This window comes from Amblyomma mixtum, chromosome 4, assembly GCF_055824585.1.
Source record: "Amblyomma mixtum isolate Tamu chromosome 4, ASM5582458v1, whole genome shotgun sequence".
NCBI lineage: Eukaryota > Metazoa > Arthropoda > Arachnida > Ixodida > Ixodidae > Amblyomma > Amblyomma mixtum.
Window position 1 is genome coordinate 26,749,107 of NC_143015.1, and position 18,776 is coordinate 26,767,882.

An 18,776-nucleotide genomic window follows, 5' to 3' on the forward strand; every position below is an offset into this window, starting at 1 on the left:
GACGACACGCGACCAATGGTGCGAGGTGGCAAGAGAGAAAGCGAACGCGTTCCAAAGCGAACTCTTTCGTGGATTCGGCCCCTGGTCGAGATGACTTGTCAATACCCAATCATTCATTTGCTGTGTTTTCCTTTCCCCATTCTTTGATTGGTTGTTTTCCTTTCCCAAATGATTTATTGGGTGTATGTTTGTGAACTTACCTAATTGGTTATTGTCTCTACCAAGGGCGGGGACATATATAAGGTTTAAAACCAGCTGTTTCGGCGGGACCGAGGGATGGTTTAGTCAGATAAAACTAAGAGGCAGTCAGATGTAAATACCTTCTCCTTTTGCTTTTATCTTTCTGTGTTTTATTAATTGTTAATATAAAGTTAAACTCGCCAGAAGTGTCCTCAAGAAACGTGATTTAGCCATATCGCACCTACAAAACAAGACAAGCATCCTTTATTCTTCATCAACCATATTTCCCTCTATAATATCGAGAGGGTAAAACAACTGCAACCTTTAACAACCAAAAATGGCACGGTGCCATGACCAAAACACACTCATGGTTCTAACAAAGGAATGGCTTCCCAGACATCATGCGATGAAATAGTCGATAATGCAATGTAATCGTCTCCAAGCTCTTCAGGGATGTTCCGCATTATGCTGGGCGCTAGAGAGCACATCTGTGAAAAATGATCTGCGAACGCATGCGCAATGGATCCCGGATCACAGAGTATCTGGCCCGAAGAAATGATTAGTTCAGCGGTCGCGAATCGAGATGTACTGTTATTATGCACATATTGCCAAAAGAACGAAGGGGCATCGTTCACGTGCACTTGAACGTAACTATCATGCCTGTGCTTATTGCGCTGATAGACAGCTCTTGCCTGCGCTATTAGGGTGCTGAAATTCATTCATTCATTCATTCATTCATTCATTCATTCATTCATTCATTCATTCATTCATTCATTCATTCATTCATTCCTTTATTCCAGTTTTTCGCGCCATATAAGACTGCCATAAGCCCGCCATATAAGCCTCCGACAGTATGTTTCTTCAACTGCAGACTGTGTTTAAGTTTCTTACAAAGAAGCTTTTTAAGCTCCGCCGAGGACCAAAGGGGATGCCTACCTTTTGTATTTTTTAACAACTTTAAGAATGCGTGTATTCTTAACCTCAGTAACAATGTTTACATGATATGAACGGGCCGTTTCTGCATCATGCAAGTAAAAAAACTGCATACCAATCAATAGACTCAATTTGCTCGTAAATTCCATAACAGTCGCCGTGTGAAAAAGCACACGTATCACTTTGTTCAGCCAGTATTTACTGCGTTAAACAAACGGAAATGTCATCATCATCATCATCAGCCTGACTACGCCCACTGCAGGGCTAGAGCCTCTCCCATGTCTCTCCAATTAACCCTGTTCCTTGCCAGTTGCGGCCACCGTGTTCCCGCAAACTTCTTGATCCCATCCGCCCACCTAACTTTCTGCCGTCCCCTGCTACGCTTGCCTTCTCTTGGAGTCCACTCCGTTACCCTTAAGGAAATGTAGAGAAATCGAAATATGCCATACACCTTAGTGCACTGGCTTGATGCAGGGCTTGTTGGTTGATGTTACAACATTTTAACAGCGCAAAAAGGGCACACACACAGGAAAGGACATAAAGACACGGACAGCAAGAGCGCCAACTACCAACAGAGTTTATTGCGGAATACAGCTTCTTTTATACGCCAGTACATTATCATATATGCTGAACAAGACAACGGGAAAAAAACATAGTCACGATTTATCTACAGGCCAGTTCATTATGTTCTCAAATTTTGTGACTTGCGCTGTGTGTGATAATGAACTGGCCTGTAGATTGATTGATTGGAAAACGTTTATTGTTAGCACTGAGCCCTAGTGGGCATTATACTAGGTGGCTTCGAGCCCATGGCTCTTGGCGACCTTGTGAGCCCACTCAGTGGCCCGGACTTGCGTCAACGGGTCTGAGCTGGCCAGTATAGCCTCCCACCGCTCTAGAGAAGGGACTGGTAGTAGGTCCGCCGGTGGCGGCGCCTTTTTGCAGCTCCATAAAATGTGGTCATATCCGGCTATCTCGCCGCATTGTTTGCAAGTAGCATTGTATTGTGTTGGATACATGTGTGCTAGTCTCGACGGGCTAAAGAAGGCTCGCGTCTGGAGCCGACGCCACGTTACCTCCTGGCTTTTGTCGAGCTTTTTGTCTGGTGGCGGATAGATCCTCCTTTCCAGTTTAAACTGATTGGTGTATTCGTGAAATGATATGAATGCATCTCTCGTGAAATTTGGGGACTCGACCCGGCTCACTGCTCGGCTGACATAACCTCGAGCTATACTGTGAGCCAACTCGTTTCCCCTGTTCCCCGAGTGTGCCGGCACCCATATTAGTTCCACCTCTCTTTGGTCCCAGTCTTTATGTCTTAATATTCGTTCTGCCTCCTGGGAGATCATACCCCGCGCAAAATTGTTGATAGCCACCTTGGAGTCGTTAATTATGGTGACTGCTTTGGTGCTGGCCATTGCCATGGCGATAGCCGCCTCCTCCGCTGTCCCTGAGTTTTTTGTTTTGACCGAACCGGCCGTTAATGCTTCACCCGAGTCGTTCACGGCCACGACCACAAAGGAGTCGCCTCCTTCGTATTCCGCCGCGTCTACATAGGTTGTGTGTTCCGAGCCTTCGAGCTTGGCTTCAAGGGCCTTTGCTCTGGCTATCCTCCTGCCTTCGTGAAAAGCAGGGTGCATGTTTTTTGGAAGCGGTTTAATAGTGAGTAATTTTCTAACTTTGGTCTGTAATTTTGCCTGCGCGTTTCTTTCCGGAATTTTGTCACGTAATCCTAGGTTGCTCAGGATCTTTCTCCCCGGGGGTGAGGTCGCAAGCCTCCTTAGTTGCGCAAATATAGTAGTAGTAGTAGTAAGTAGTAAAAGACTTTTAATCGACCATAATTTACAGGCCGAGCATTTCGACCGCCTGGGCGACCAGAAGCCGCTGTTCTTCTTCCCCTTCAGCGCCAAGCCAGTCGAGCCAGGTGGTGATGGATAGAGAGGGTGGGGGGAAGGAACCCGACTGCTGAGCAGCCAGGCAATAGAATAGGCAATGGGCCAGGTCCGCATAGATACAGGGGCAGTTGGGACAGGAAGGGTCCGATAGATAGCGATAGAGGAAAGGCGGGACGGGGTGATAACTGCATTCATCTGAATGTGCCGAAGAAGGCGAGACTCCGGCACCGTGAGTGATGGATGAGGGGGAGGGTAAAGGCGTTTGTCGAGGCGGAGCTCAAGGTAGACCTCTTTTATGGTGCGGCGAAGGGTGAGTCTCCCACCGTCCTCCGAGGGCTTGGGCCAGGGGATCTACGGTGCCCGGAAAAGTGTGTCGCGGGCGAGCTGATGGGCCAGCTCATTGCCGTCAATCCCTGAATGCCCAGGGACCCAGCGGAGGAAAACGATGGAAGGCTGCAGTGCGGAGACCGCTCGTTCGACCTCCTGTTGGAGAGAAGGGGTCAGGGTAAACAAGCGCGCCTGGCGCTCATTGGCTGCTCCCGCGCAACTTCCGGCGAAGAACTTCCGGCTATGCTTCCCGCAGCGTTTCACTGTTCCACGCAGTGCGATACCGGCGTGTTTGCGTTTGTTAAGCTCGCATTAACAAAACAAAAAAATGTCCAGCAGCTATTTTAAGACGGTAGATGCCGAGGCGCAAGGCCGATACCGGGCGAAGCTCTCGCTTCGAGGCGAGGAGCTGCCCGATCCGCTTGACGACGACGTTCTGCGGTTCGTCTTCACGTCAGGCCCAAGGAATCTGCCCCCTGTGACAGCAGGGGATGTTTACTTGTACCTGGTCGAGGGAGTATGCTTTTATACAAGGGAACAGTTTAAATCTTACAAGATTGGAGACGCGTACAACATGTTCATCAGCGGCAAGGTGAAGCAGCTGAAGTCCTTCAAAGCAGGAAAGCGCGGCGACGGGATCGTTCTGATTGCGGCGACTGTGCAAGCCAGCCAAGCACTATCCAAGCAGTACCAAACATGGTGCGTCGTGAAGGACGACGGATCTGTCGAAAGTGCTCATTGCACTTGCATGGCGGGGTAAGTAGGCGATTCAAAATGCGAAGCGCAATGCGCTAGGTCCCTTCTGTTAATTCTGTGTGTGTAATCCGATCAGAAACAGAACCGAGGCTGAATTTCACATTTCCAAAGATTCTGCACAAATCATGATAGAATCCAGAAAAGTACGAATGCGTGCACAACCACCCGTGTGTAATAACTTTTTCGAAGCAGTATGCGAGTTATGAGGTTTTTTAATGTCCTGAAGCGACTCGGGCTACGAGGGACGTCTAGGGCTTGACACCTGGGGTTTCTCAACGAGCGTAGACATGACACAGCACACGAACAGTTTTGTATTCCGCATTCTTCAAAACACGGCCGCCGTGGCCTCGGTCAAACTCGCGACCTTGGGATTAGCAACCGAGCGGCAAAATCAGCACGGCGGGTGGAAGCAGTCTGGGGAATTCGTGTTACGATGGGTCCCTTCTTTTCCGGTCCTTAACTGCGTGAAAACAGCATTTATTCTAAATGAAGCGCGTTGTGGATGCGAAAAACCGTGAGATTCTATGCCTGCAACATTCTGCTGTACAAAATTCTTCCACCTGTTGATTGCCACATTTCTTATAATCGAATGCCTTTGTTTATGAACTACTTAATTCTTAGAGTTATTTCCAAGGCAACTTTCAGCCTTGGGGAATGCTGCACACACGTGGCTGCTTTATTGTTCAGTGTCGAGGCAACTGTGCAGTACGGCCTGAACGACCCGTCTCCAACAGATGTGGCATGCAAATGGATTGAGGCATCAAAGGGAGGCTGAGTAAGCATTTATTTTTATTCTGTCACATACAGTGTTTTCAGCGAAGTACTTACAAAGCACTAAATTTTTCGCAGGCAGCACCAGTCTTCGAGATTCAATTTTTCAAGCCAAAAATAGGCCACGGACCACCTCAAGTCAGTGAAACGCAAGATCACACAATACCTACTTTCACAGAAGAGCAAGTGTCCAGCTTTCTGCACCAAGTGAAGGTAAGCAACTCAGACTGATTGGTTTTAGGTGCACAAGTGAACAAATTGTATTCTGATCTTCTAACGCTTGAAAGGTCACCAGTGTTTACTCTGCTGCGAAGAATCATATGTGACTGCATCACAGCTAGGGCACTAATTTGAATATTATTTTCAGGAAATTGCACCAAACACCTTGCTCCTCACTTCATTAACAGACAGCGAGGACACAGACTCTGCCCCCGAGTCAACTGCCCAGGATCCTGCACGGTCAGCCAGGTGTCAACATATCCCTGAAAAACTGCCTCTTGGTCAAATCTACCAGAACACTGACATCGACATGGCCAAAAAAGTGCAGCTGACAGCTGAATGCTGCAATGAAATCGAGGAGGCAACTCGTGGCCAGGCAAAATCACCAAGATGGACGAAAGAACGTCGAGGCAGGATTACTGCCTCTGTGCTGCACCGTGTATAGCATGCGACACTGGTGCAGCCAGCCTCGTTGCAGAGATAATGGGGTACACAAAAACACCTCAAGTGTCCAACTTAAGGTGGGGCTCCGAAACAGAGCAAAAAGCTCTACAGGCATTCACAGAGCTGGAGTCGCCAAAACACACGGGCTTTAATCTTAGAGAATGTGGTCTATTTGTTGCAGGAAGCATGCCTTTTATTGGGGCATCTCCCGATGCTATAATGTCTTGTGCATGCTGTGGGCAGTCAGTGGTAGAAGTTAAGTGTCCTGCCACAATGAAAGGTGCTTCATTGACAAAGGGTTGCAGTAAACTGGCTTACCTTAATGAAAGCTTGCAGCTCAGGCACAATCATGCATACTACACCCAGGCGCAGGCCCAAATGGCCCTCACTGGGCTCCGTCAAACATACTTTGTGGTCTTTACGGGCTCTTCGCTAACGGCAGAGATCATTGTCTTTGACGAGGCCTTTTGGCAACGTGCTATTCTCAAGGCAGAGCTTTTTTTTTAACCATATATACCCAGAGCTGCAGTCAATGCGCATCTTAAAGCAAATGGAACATGCAAAGAAAACATGCGGCTGTCAAGGTGCCAAGTCAGGGAGCATTGTTGAATGCTCAGTGTGTCAAGCAACCTTTCACCTAAAGTGCGTGAAGCTGAGACGCACACCGCGGCAATGGGCTTGCGTCAAATGTCAAGGCAATAATCACACTGGTGATAATTGAGCACAGCATTTTTTCTTGCACTGTCTATCTCAAGCGTCAGCGTTTTTCTGCATGGCATTGAACAAGTGCATCTCTCATTCGACATCAATTTTTTTGTCCGAAGGACTAAACAGGTCCTTTGTTCTTTGAACCAAAGTGATGAGTGGAATTCTGAATGCACTGATATGTCTGCATGCTGATGTGTGCTATATGAATTCAGTATGAAAAAAGCCAACAGGCTTGGATTGGTCAAGAGCAGAAATTTCAAAAAAGCAATCCCCTATGCTTTCTTTTGCCTCCTGGACTGTTGGCTTGTTTCATATTTGTATCATATGAGCCCGTCATTTCCTGTACATTTGTCCGCTAGCTACTATGAAACCAGGCGTCACAGCACTGTGTCTGTACTTATAAAATGAAACTTATCCATCTGTTCAAAGTGAACATTATCTGCTGCACTGTACCTGGAGTGCATCTGCACCACATACATAAAGGCTAAATCTCTTGCACCCGTCTGCAATCCTGAGAAGTTGCAGTATGAAACAATCACAGACTCCAGGTACAGTGCAGCAGATAATGTGTACAATAAAAACAATTTGCAATCACTTTGTGCACACAAGCTGGTTTGGAAATGTGTCGTTTCTGTCTTTCGTGTTTTTCAACAGCGCCACACACATTCATACCGTCTGGTTATGAACCACCTACATGCTTACGGTTGTTGATGATCGGGGTTTGCAGATTAACTAGTGCACTGCATACCACCACCACTTTGTCAATGGTTGCGAAGTTCTTGTCGCCAACTCTTCTCACAAAGTTCAGAGGCAGCACAGTCTGGAAAATTCTGAACACTTTCAACCTTTGGATTGCCATTTCAACATGGATTCTTACTCTAGACAGTTTCCTAGATGTTGTAACCTCAGCACCTGGTAGCTGGGTGCGATTCTTGGTCAGTGATGGCATCAGCAGTGTTGCGCCTCGTGCGGCAAACATTTCATTGCATCGAAATCCTCGGTCAACCAGGAAAACGTCCCCTTCATTGACCTTGTCCAGAAAGTCACTACGTAGAGTGACTTCTTTGTCAGACGTCCTTCCTCCCCATGCTTTTGACACAAACGTTACGGCGCCTGAAGGCGATATTACGACAAGTAGCTTCACCGTGTTATGGTGCTTGTAGCTGGAGTATGTTTGGCTCCTTGCAGTCATTGCCGTAGGCCTCTGTATGAACATCTCTGTGCAATCAATGATTCCTCTAAGACCATCAAAGAGAGGGTCCTGAAATGCTGCTGGCCGATTGGCTTGAAGTGTTTGTCGTGATGGCCACACAATAAACCGCTTCATGTTTGCGGCCAGAACATCCAGCCATGAGTGAAAAATGTCACTCACAGTGCTGTTTGAAACACCAAACCGGCATGCCAGGTCTTGGGTAAGGAGGCCCAAACCTAGCCGCATGAGGACGAGGATTAGCTGTGTCTCTGGATCGAGGCACACTATAGACGGTTGCCACGTCGACAGCACTAACTGTAAGAATGCAGAGAACATAGCTGCAGACACAAACCCTGTATAAAACTTCACGGTTTTCGTTGTCTGCATGACCATATCTTTCGTTGTCTCGGCAAGGTTTGCTGACTTGTTCTCAAGTTCAAGAACTTTTTCATTAGCTCTTGACAAATCCTGCTCTAGGTGAGCCAAACGCTGTCTTAACATCGTGTTTTCTCTGATCAAGTATGACACATCTTGCATGTTGAGCGTGGTTTGTGTCTCCATATTGCACTTCTCCACAGTGCAGACATTTGCAGTTGCAGATGGGGCAGAGTAGCGTTCATCCGGTTCTGTGTCACTTGTATCTGGCCCAGGAGTGCACGCCACTGATCCAGAATCAAATCCACTTGGTCCAGGAGCACATGAAGCAGGTGTGCACGCTTGCTTCAGTGTTTCTTTTCGTTCAGCACGCTGAAATCTGGCGATTTTCTGGACAACGTTTCCTGACGCACGATAGGGAAAGATGGATGGCACATAGTCTGGATGCGTGGGTTCAGATGACGGTCGACCTATAAAAAAAACAGACATGTTAGAAGTCACAGAATGCTTTGAAATGAAAACAATAATAGCTGCAGTTGGACAGTACAAGACAATGGCAGTGAAGGGAGGAGGGAGGAAACAACATTAAGGGTGATTTGATACAATTAGATTGCTGTACGAGGCAACATATATGTAACAAAATAAAAATTTCTCAAGGCGCTGGAAATCACTAGAACAGAATAAGAAATTGCATGCGCGCATAGTTATTGGCTCTAGCCGCAGCAGTTTCTTTTCCTTCACTTTTTTTTGTTAAGAAGCATGCACAGCATGAGAACAGTTAGGCACTGCACTCACGCCTTCATTCTGGCCCATCTTTTTTTTTTTACCGATCAGAGGCAGGCCAAAACTAATTAAGCTAAAACGATCTGGGTGACCGATTGCTTGATGTCAGTTGTGTGGTCCTCAAATTGGGACAGCACAGTGCGATAAGTGTACGCAAAGCAAGGTTTTCTTATGTCTGGTCAACAATTCGCCTAGCTTTGCGCTCCGTGGAATGGTTGTTTTCAGGACTTAACGTGTGCTATCAGGCACGCCATACCGGAGGGCTATTTTGGGCCACCGTGGGTTGTCAGTCCGCCGACATCGGACGATAGGCGGTGTCCTGCGGTCGCCGCAAACGAGATTGAACACGCGACCCTGAAAGCAGCAGAACGCCTGAACTATGGCGCCAAATATGCGTGCAAACGTTAAAGAAACGCTAAACCAGTTTCGAATAAAAGTCCGGGCCCGCATCGCAGCATGGTGAGCAGTGCAATACAGTGCAAGCGCGTCTGGCTCGTCCCGAAAATAACGAAATAGGGCGCTTCAGTTTCGGTTCAACACCACGCGAGCGTAACAACGGGCGTCGCTCTACGACGCCCTGCACGCGCCACACAACCGCAGAAGACAGCGTAACCTTGTGACAAGGCTCGAAGTGGCAGTCCCACTGCTAGATACAATCATTAACGGGGCAAATGCGGACGTTACGATATGTCACCCATACCGTTCAGTCGCGCCAAAGCAGCGCAGGAGCACAGTGCGGCACAAGCGGGCATCACGAGAGTTCTCACCTTGAACGAAGTGAGCAGAACAAACATGTGAACTTTTTGTGGGCAGCCATTTGTCCCGCCGTACAGCTGCAATCCAGGCATTTCTTCGCTCCGTGTCTGTAGGGAACCTAAAAGCGCGCACTTCTGACAGGAGGTTTGTTCCAGGCCGCAAGCTACAGCCTGGTACACAACAGCACGGTCCACGTCGTGATGGTGTCACAGGAGAGATTTTGGACGCTGAAAACATGTTGCAATGAGCAAAAGACTGACACCCGCACGACGCAAGCAGCACACGAGCCGAGAAAAACAACCTCCGCGCGCACGCCTTGCGGGGAGGCCGCAAGTTTCTTGGGTTCACATCCGGTTTCGAGGCGCGTCGGCGCACCCTGGCAACCTTGTCGGCAAGGGGGCCGCGAAAAGGTCTTTGTGAGTCCGAATAGACTGTGTACTCTTGGAGAGAGGGAAGGAGGGAAAATGACTGGAGGGCATGCGCAATGGCGAGGACCTCGAGGGACAATGCATCCGGAGGGCGTAGAAACGGCCCGCTGGTGTGGGTTTCAGGAGCAGGGAGGTGTGGATGGTACAGGGCGTAGCCGCAGGAACCTCGAGGAGCCATGAAGGAGGCATCCGTGTAAGCTACACCCTGGGTATCAAAGAGAGGGGAATGGTGCTGTGCGGCCGCATGACGACGTCCGGCGTGCAGGACGGGGGACATGTTGGTCGGGAGGGGAAGGATACGAAGATTGGGGGGCGGGGGTGGGAATAGGAGAGGTAAACGGGGAGATTGGAATGGGCGAGATACCCGCTTGAGTCAATAACCACTGACCCTGACGGGTAAGGGAAAGCCGGGCAAGCTGCGAGTCACGATGGAGACCGAGAAGAGAACGAGAGGATGGAAGAGGCCTGTGGCAAAGAACTTAGTGGTAGAGGTAGTGATAGGGAGGTTGAGAGCTGCCTTGTAGAGGCCCACAAGGGCAGTCTCGAGAGCGTTAAGTTGAGTCTGAGTGAAGGAAGCGTAGGGTGCAAAGTACAAGACCTTGTTGAGGGCCAGCGCGTGGGCAACTCGGCACGCGTGAGCCTCGTGGAGACCTGAGCGTCGAGTGACCACGCGCCGCAGGAGGTGAGTTACAGAGTGGCAGGTGGTGACAGCGCGGTGAAGGGATTGCACATTCTTAGCCGCATGCAAAGGGAAGCCAAGAACTTTGCACTGTGTGACGACAGGAATGGGAGAGCCAGAAAGGTGGAGAGAGACGAAGTGGTTGTGTGAGCGCTGGTAGGAGGAATGGTTGAGAAGGAGAAGCTCGGATTTCTCAGGAGCAGGAGAGAGGCCAGCGGTGGTGAGAAAGGAGTCGATGAGATCTAGGCCACGTTGCAGGGTGTCCTGTACGTGACCGGGAGAGCCAGATGAACACCAGAGAGTGATGTCATCGGCGTAAAATATATGATGCAGGTCGGGAATTTCAGCTAGCTGGGAGGCGAGAGGGGCCATAGCAAGATTGAAAAGGGTAGGAGAGAGAACAGCACCTTGAGGAGTGCCTCGGGTGAGGTTGTGGGGGTCGGACAGATAGGTGTCGACTCGAAAGCGAGCGACACGTTTAGAGAGGAATGAGCGGATATAACAGTACATGCGGGAGCCACAGTCTAGGGAGGCGAGTTGGGAAAGGATGTGGTCGTGGCAAACACCGTCGAAGGCCTTGCGAACATCGACGGTCACAAGTGCGTGAATTTGAGTGGGGGTAGGTGACAGAAACGTGTGCTGGAGAACCAGAAACATGTCCTGTGCACAGACGTGACGTCGGAAGCCGATGAGAGAATGAGGGAAGAACTCCCTCGTCTCGAGAAAATTAGAGAGGCGAGTCAGGGCCATTCGCTCAAGGGTCTTATCAACACATGATGTCAGGGAGATTGGGCGGAGGTTAGAGAGAGAGGGAGGCTTGTCCGGCTTTGGAATCATAGAAATGAGGGAGGAGGTCCAGGAGCTGGGCAGGCAGCCGCTGTCCCATGCATCATTGTAGGTTTTAAGGAGGAATTCTTTGGCGCAGTCAGGAAGGTTGCGAAGTGTGGTGTATGTAATGGCATCCTCACCGGGAGCCGAGCGTGTAGCATTAGCAGCCAGAGCCGATTCGAGCTCCCGGAGAGTGAAGGATTGGTCCAGATCGGGGTTAGGTCCACCGCAGTACACCGGGTAGGAGGGTGCCAGAGGGGGCGGGAGATAGAGAGAGGCGAGCTGATCAAAAACATCGGAGGGAGTTCCTTGAGTGAGGGCTTTAGCTAGAGTGGGAGCAAGGGCAGGCTTAGTGCCAAGGAGGGATTTGAAGAGAGACCATGTGGATCGCGAGTGCAATGCAGAGTCAAGACGGTCACAAAGAGCACTCCAACGAGAGTGCTCGAGGGAGGCGCAGTGGGCGACAATCTCGGCCCGCAAAGCAGTGATCCGGGAGGAAAGTTGGGCATTGTGTGGTTGGGAGCGAACGGAGAGTTGAAGACGTTTACGGCGACGCCATAAACGGAGAAGGTGAGGATCTGGGTCTTGGATTGGGAAACGAGAGCGAACGCGACGTCTACTGGACGTGAGCGCTGCAGTGATGCGCGACGTCCAGTCGTCGTAGGATTGAAAGGAGTCGGAGGCGATATTAGTGCGAAAAGCATGCCAGTCAGTGTGAATAATCGGATGACAGCGAGGGATGTGGGAGAGAGAGGTGGTGATATGGATGAGAAAGTGGTCACTTAGAAGAGTTTCGGCTGTCACCTGCCAGTGAAAGGAAAGTGAACCCCGAGAGAAAGTGAGGTCGGGTGTCGTAGGGCGTTGTGAGGCAGTGCCCGCTCGAGTAGGAGAGCCAGGAGTTTTAAGAAGGGTGAGGTGGCGTTCCTGGGCCAGACAATGGAGGAGGCGGCCGGGTTTGAGGGTTTGTGGGTAGCTCCAGAGTGTGTGAGGGGCATTAAAGTCACCACCAAAGAGGAGATGGGAGGTAGAAGAAAGAGAGTGAAGGAATTTGCCCAGAGCAGAGAATAAAGAGGAAGTGACAGGGGGGTTGTAAAAAGACAAAAGGACGAGTGAGATGCGAGAAGAAGGGTTGTAATAAACCACACCAACTTTAAGGAGGGTGGAGGGGATGTCAATTTGCTCTACGAGCACGTCACTGCGTACATAAATAGACGCAAGTGGTGTGGCCGTAGTGGCATGGTAGGCGCGGTAGCCTGGGACATTGCGGGCCGTCCGGGTCTCCTGGAGAAGGAGAAAATGAGGTAGGGAGGGGCGGGTGAGTAGATACTAGTGGAGGGGGGTCTTATTGTGGCAAAGATTTCGGCAGTTCCACTGCACAATCTCGAGGTCCTCGCCAAACGCCATTATGATAGTGGAGAGGAACGCGATGGTACGCGTTCCTTCTTTTTTGCCGGGGGCAGTGACTCATGGACGGATTGGAGCATAGATGCGAAGGATTCCAATTGCTTTGATTGTGCTTGGAGGGTGGTAAGGATCTGGAGAACCGAAGTTTCCAGCTGAACTAAGCGAGTGTGATGTGCCTGTGTGGTGGTTTCTACAAGGTCAGCCAAAGGGGCGACCTGGGCGCTGGAGGAAGGAGTGGTGAACGTGGCAAGGTGCTCATTTAGCTTGCTAAGCTGGGAGGTAAGAGAGGAGGTGGTTGTCTGGAGGGTTTGAGTCAAGGCATGTATCTGCTGTTGTAGATCGTGGGAAATGCGCTGCTGCTCTCGCTGCTGGCGTTCCAGCATTGCGAGCCGGAGGTCGAAGGAGCGGCTCTCGTCAGTCAAGGATGGAGAGGGTGGTGTAGTGGAAGAGAGGGACGCTGGCACCGAGGATCCTTTAACTATGGCGGCGTAGGAGCCTGGTGGTGACGTGATCGGAGATGATGGAGATTCATGATTAGAGGAGGAGGAGGAGGCGGGGAGGGGGGAGGGTTGGTGGGTTGAGTGGCCCGGCGCAAAGCTAGGCGTCGGAGGTATGCAGCTTTAGCACACTCGCGTTGCTTAGCAAGGATGAAGGGGCAAGTGGGGTCGAGGGAGGGGAGGGTGTTCACCTGGCAATGAACGCACCAGGGCTGGGCACACACATGAGCGGAAGGGTCAGCGGGTAGAGGAGCAGCACAGCGACGGCACTTGGCCGGAACGCTGTGCTGGGGGCATTGGTGGGCGCGATGGCCTAGAGTGAGACAACGGGTGCAGGTGGGAGGCTTAGGTTTATGAGGACGGCACCGGAAGGCAACGCGTTTGAAATAAACAAAGTGGGGGATGACGGTGCCAGCGAACGTTATGAGCACTGATTGAGTGGATCCCATCATGCGAGCAGCGAGAATATCTGTTTTGAAAGATTCCAGGTCATGCATGAGGTCATCAGGAGTGAAGTGGCCCCCGACGTTATGGATGACGCCGAGGCATGAGATGGGAGGATGGGGGGTGTAAGTTTTGATGGTGACAGGCTTACCACGAAGCTGAAGATGCGTGACAGAGAGTAGGAGGTGGGCGGTGAGAGGAGAATGAGTCTTTAGAAACACAAGGCTTTGGGCTGGCCTGGCCTGAAGGGTGATGTCGGCACTGGTCTTCGAGGAAAGTTGTGCAGCGGAGGCGACTGCTGCGAGTACGTCGTAGAGAGGTAGCTTGGGGGTGAGGGTTCCAGGGGGAAGCTGGATGGCAACTGTGATGAGCTCGGCGCGGGGTCGGGCTGCGGTGGCAGGCTTACGGTTGGCACCGATGGTGGTCCAGCCGATTTCCTGGGAAGGAGTGTCGTCTGCCGGGGACGTCGTAAGGTCCATGTCTGAGTCCTCAGCCGGAGTCTCAGTGTGCGACGCGGGTGCCGGGCTGGAGGTCTTGGTGTCAGTGGGACCTTTGGCTGTAGTAGGTGCAGCGGCTCCAGCGGTGGCGACGAACGCAGCCGGCTGCGACGCGTCTATGGCCCCGAAGCTCTTGGCGTCCCTTAGAGCGTGGAGTTGGCTAGGTGTGGACGCTGCGCCGACGACGAACGCTGCCGGCTGCGCCGCGGCCGTCGATCCGGTGCTCCCAGCGTCGCTCAAGGCGTGCAGTGCGGCAGGAATGTGCTCGGTTGCGTGGGCGGCGTTGAACGTACCCGTTTGAGAGACGGTTGTCGACGTGGTTGGAACAGGCCCCGCGGTGGCGGCATCGGTGGGTCTGGGCTGCAGGGGCTTGGTCAGACGCTGCATTGCGGCGGTGGAGGCGCGGCGCGTTAGGTTTAGCGAGGCGCCGCGCCGCTTCACAGTTTTGGAGACGCTTGGAGGGCCAGTTCGGCAGCGGGCCGTGATGCCGATGGTTTCCACGTGCTTCGGGAGCCTTCCTGAAGCGATGGAGTGTAAATCCAGGGGCGGGCGAGGCCCTGGACCAGGCCAGGGGCAGGTTAAAGCAGAGCGCGGTAGGCAGCCAGCTAACCAGGGCGGCGCCACCTAGCGGAATCGCGCAAATATATGTGCCTCGCATAGTTCCGTGGTGGTGTTGTAGATCCCCAGTTTAAGAAGTCTTTCCGTAGGAGTGCAGTGGGGCAGCCCCAATGCTGCTTTATATGCCTGCCTTATGATCCCATCTATTTTGTTCTGTTCCGCCAGCCCTAGCTTGAGGTAGGGAACGGCGTAAACTATTCTGCTTATCACGAAAGCCTGAACCATTCGTCAGAGATCTTTCTCTTTGACTCCCCGTCTTTTGTTAGCTATTCGCCTTATGAGCCTGGTTGTCATGTTAATTGTGGACTTAAGCCTGTTTATTGTCTCTGTGTTCTTTCTATTGTCCTGTATTACAAGTCCTAGGACCCTGATTTTGTCAACTCTGGCTACCGGAGTCTCATTTACCAGTACGTGAATGTCTCCTGCGTTGGTATCGCGTTTGCTAGCCCCCCGGATCACCAGAAGTTCGGATTTGCTTGGCGAGCATTTTAGTCCTGCCCATTCCGCGTATTCCTGGACAATATCGATCGCGTGTTGGAGATTTTGTTCTATTTCCCCATCATTTCCTGTATGCGTCCATATTGTTATGTCATCCGCATATAGCGTATGGTTTATACCTTCGACAGTCTTCAATAGCGGCGGTAGGCTCTTCAACGTCAGGTTGAATAAGAAAGGAGAGAGCACTGAGCCCTGCGGAGTTCCCTTATCTCCCAGCTTAATAGTTTCTGACTGGATGTCTCCTAGATTTATTTCTGCGGTTCTGCCGGTTAGAAAGTCCCTTACATAATCGTAGGCCCGCTTTCCAGGGGCAATCTCCGCCAGATTAGTTAGTATGACCTCGTGTTTGACGTTATCGAAGGCTTTATGTAGGTCTAGGCCCAGTATAGTTTTGGCGCCCCCTTTGTTGGGCGGGTCTATGATGTCTGCTTTGAGCTGGAGCATGACGTCCTGCGTGGACAACTTGCTCCTGAAGCCTAGCATCGTTTCAGGAAATACCTCCCTTTCCTCTGCGTATTCCTGGAGTCTGTTTAATATGACATGTTCCATCAGCTTCCCCAGGCAGGACGTTAGCGATATCGGCCTGAGGTTGCCCACTTCAAGTTTCTTCCCGGGTTTTGGAATAAAGATTACTTTGGCATGTTTCCATTGTGAAGGTAGACTACCTCGTTTCCATATCTCATTTAGGTAATCTGTGACTGCCGTGACCGAGACTAGATCTAGGTTCCTTAGCATTTTGTTGGTTACCCCATCTGCCCCCGCTGCCGACGTGGTTCTTAGTTGACTCATTGCTCTCCATACCTCCGCTATCGAGATGTCCTCATCTAGCTGTGTGTTCTCTGCTCCTTGGTAAGCTGGAGATGAACCCCCTTTGTCTGTGTTAAGGTACCTGCTCTTCAGTTCCTCTATTAGGTCCGCGGCTGTTCCCTGGTATTTGTGAATCAATCGTTTAAGCTGGCCTTGTGCCGCCGACTTTGTTTGTCCTGGTCTGGGTCTAGTAAGTGGCGAAGAAGATGCCACGTGTTCTTGCACCCTAGCTTTCCATTCATTTCATCGCAAATTTGTCCCCAGTGTTGACGCTGAAGATCGTTTGTGTAGTCTTCTATCTGTTTTTCGAGTGTCGATATTCTCTTCTTTAGCCTTCTATTGTGTTTCTGTTTTTTCCACCTCTTCAAGAGGCTCTCGTGGGCTTCCCACATGTGGGCCAGCCTCGAGTCTGTGATGTCATGTTCGGTGGTTGGGGTCTGTCTAGTGTGACTGTTTACGTCTTTTTTGAGTGTCTCAACCCATTGATTTAGATCCGATATCTCCCTCGGAGCTGTTCTGTCCCGGACTTTTCGGAGGGTGTCCCAGTCTGTCAGCTTCGTTTCGCGCAGCTTCCCCTTCATCGGCCTGGTTTGTGTTTCAATCTCTATGATGTAGTGATCGCTGCCCAAGGTGTGTCCTGTGTTTGACCATCGTTCACCCTCGAGGTCTTTGCCTAGCGTCAAGTCTGGGGACGTGTCTACGCTGACGCTATTGTCTATCCTCGTGGGGTCTTGCGGGTTGTTTAGTAGCGTGAGCCTTAAGTTTTGGATTTCTGTCCATAGTTTGTTTCCCTTAGGAGAGGCCGTTCGATATCCCCATGCCGGATGCGGGGCGTTGAAGTCCCCCGTGATTACTAATCCCTTCTTATAAGATAGTCTAATGGCTTTACGTAATAGGTCCGCCAGCCCTGTGCCCCGGTTTTTCGGTGAGTTGTATATATTCAGAATAAAGAGACTGTTGTCCCCCTTTCTGTTTGGGATTATTTCTAACATCACGTAGTCCTCGCTTGTGTTTTCGAGTGCGTGTTGTGTTGCCGTTAGATTTCTATGCACTAGCGTGGCCGTGAACGACTTGGGTTTGTGCTCTTTTTGCACTTCTAGCGGGGTGTACGCGGCGTAGCCATTTAATTTGACCATGCCGCTTGCCTCCTGCAGCGTGATTACGTCCGGTGTGGTTATGTTTTTTTGAATGTATGCCTGCAGGTTCCATCTTTTGGACTGGAAGCCTCTGCAGTTCCACTGCCAGATTCTAATTTGTTGGCGAGGGGCCATGATGTCCTATAGAGGCTGCTGCTGCGGTTGCAGCGAGGGGAGGGTGTTGCCGGCAACAGGGGGAAGCCTGGCTTCTATGTTTGCTAGTTGTTCCAGAATTTGCTGGAAGCAACCCATCGTTCGTTCCCTGAACGTGACGAATTCCGCCGTCAGATTGTCAGCACATTCGGCTATTTTGTCTACCCTAGCGGTAAGGGCATCAATTCTAGCGTCTTGAGCGTCAACCCGCTTCAATAGTGTGTTCATGTCCGGCCTAACCTTGATGTGGGTTTTAGCCGATGCGTCCTCGTTAGGACTTTCTGCCGCTTTTTGGGAGTACTGTCGTCTGTGTTTTCCTCTCTGGGTAGAGGTCTTTTCAAGGGGACTCTGGTGTCTGTATCCATTGCGTTTTGAATGTCTCCCCCTTCATATGTGTCACGCGGGGGCGCCTGACTCGCGTTTTGTGATTGTTGCAAAGGAGGTTTTTCGACCACCTTCGGCTGTTTTGTGTTAGCGTGAATGAGTTTCCTCAGCTCCGCCATTTCCTTCTTTAAGGTGTCTAGCTCTCTGTCCCTCTTATCGAGCTGCTCTACCAGTTCCTTCTCCCGAGCGGTTTCCCAAGAAGAGGCCTTATCTGGCCAGCTCACCTTTTTGCCCGCGTCTCTGTCCTTGCTTGAGCCTCTTCCTCTGCTCGAGCTGCTCTCTCTGTCAGGGCCCGAGCTGGCGCCTCCGGTCCCCGGTAATGGTGGGAAGGAGCTCGATCTGCATCTCCCCCGGTGGCCTTGGCGGGTGCCGCTGTTGTCCCTGGTCTTCGGTCTTGGTTGGTGTCCGGAGTCAAGTTGCCCCAGGTCGTTATTGGCTTTATAAGGTGCTTTCTTTGCCAGCCGATACTTGCAATTCCGGCTGCCGGTGTTGTGTGGCCCCCCGCATACGATGCATTCGGGCTTGCATGTCGGCAGTTCTCCCTCCGGTGGGTCTGGATGGTCTTCGCCGCATCTGCGGCAACGCTTTACCCATGGCTTATAGCACACATCCGTCCTGTGTCCCGTCTTCCTGCAGTTGTAGCAGGTCTCTACCCGCTCTCGGTACGGGTAGACGATGAACACTGATCCCCAGTAGAAGACTTGTCTGGGAAGCTTTTTCTCTCCAAAGGTGATCAGAATAGATCTCGACTTGCCAATTCTTCTGGCGTTGAGTACTTCGATGTCCGGGTTGCGTTTGATGAATCCTTGACGGACTTCTTCCGGTGTTTCGATATCATAGGCGTTCTATACCACGCCCTTAATTGCGTCGTCGGGAGCCGCGACGTAGGGTGCCATGCTGTTTTTCGGCGCTGTTTTTCCATGCTGTTTTTCCAGCTGTTTTTCGGCGTTCAACTTGGGCCTGCGGGCCGGAAACTACCGCGAACAGATCCGGATTCTCCCTCCGTGCAAGGGGACACTGGATTTCGGGCAAACGGTGGACTATTTCACATTTCATGGGACTTT

The 18,776-nt window shown here is 51.1% G+C and overlaps 2 protein-coding genes and 1 pseudogene across 5 annotated transcripts in view; 1 reads left to right on the forward strand and 2 right to left on the reverse strand.

Moving 5' to 3' along the window:
• The window catches only part of dachs (unconventional myosin-IXb-like dachs), a 392,239-nt gene that overhangs the window by 172,764 nt on the left and 200,699 nt on the right, over positions 1 to 18,776 (reverse strand). The gene's annotated exons all lie outside the window — the stretch shown is intronic.
• Positions 3,664 to 6,404, forward strand: LOC149345960 (uncharacterized; annotated as a pseudogene). The gene is made up of 4 exons (XR_016292043.1): positions 3,664 to 4,091; positions 4,737 to 4,866; positions 4,941 to 5,075; positions 5,230 to 6,404. The product of XR_016292043.1 is annotated as an uncharacterized LOC149345960 (transcript).
• LOC149345961 (uncharacterized) lies at positions 5,580 to 8,035 on the reverse strand. The gene is made up of 2 exons (XM_089585323.1): positions 6,807 to 8,035; positions 5,580 to 6,686 (listed from the first exon to the last, which is right to left on the reverse strand). Exon 1 carries the CDS (start codon positions 7,984 to 7,986, stop codon positions 6,913 to 6,915), a length of 1,074 nt encoding a protein of 357 aa, XP_089441449.1. The 5' UTR covers positions 7,987 to 8,035; the 3' UTR covers positions 5,580 to 6,686; positions 6,807 to 6,912.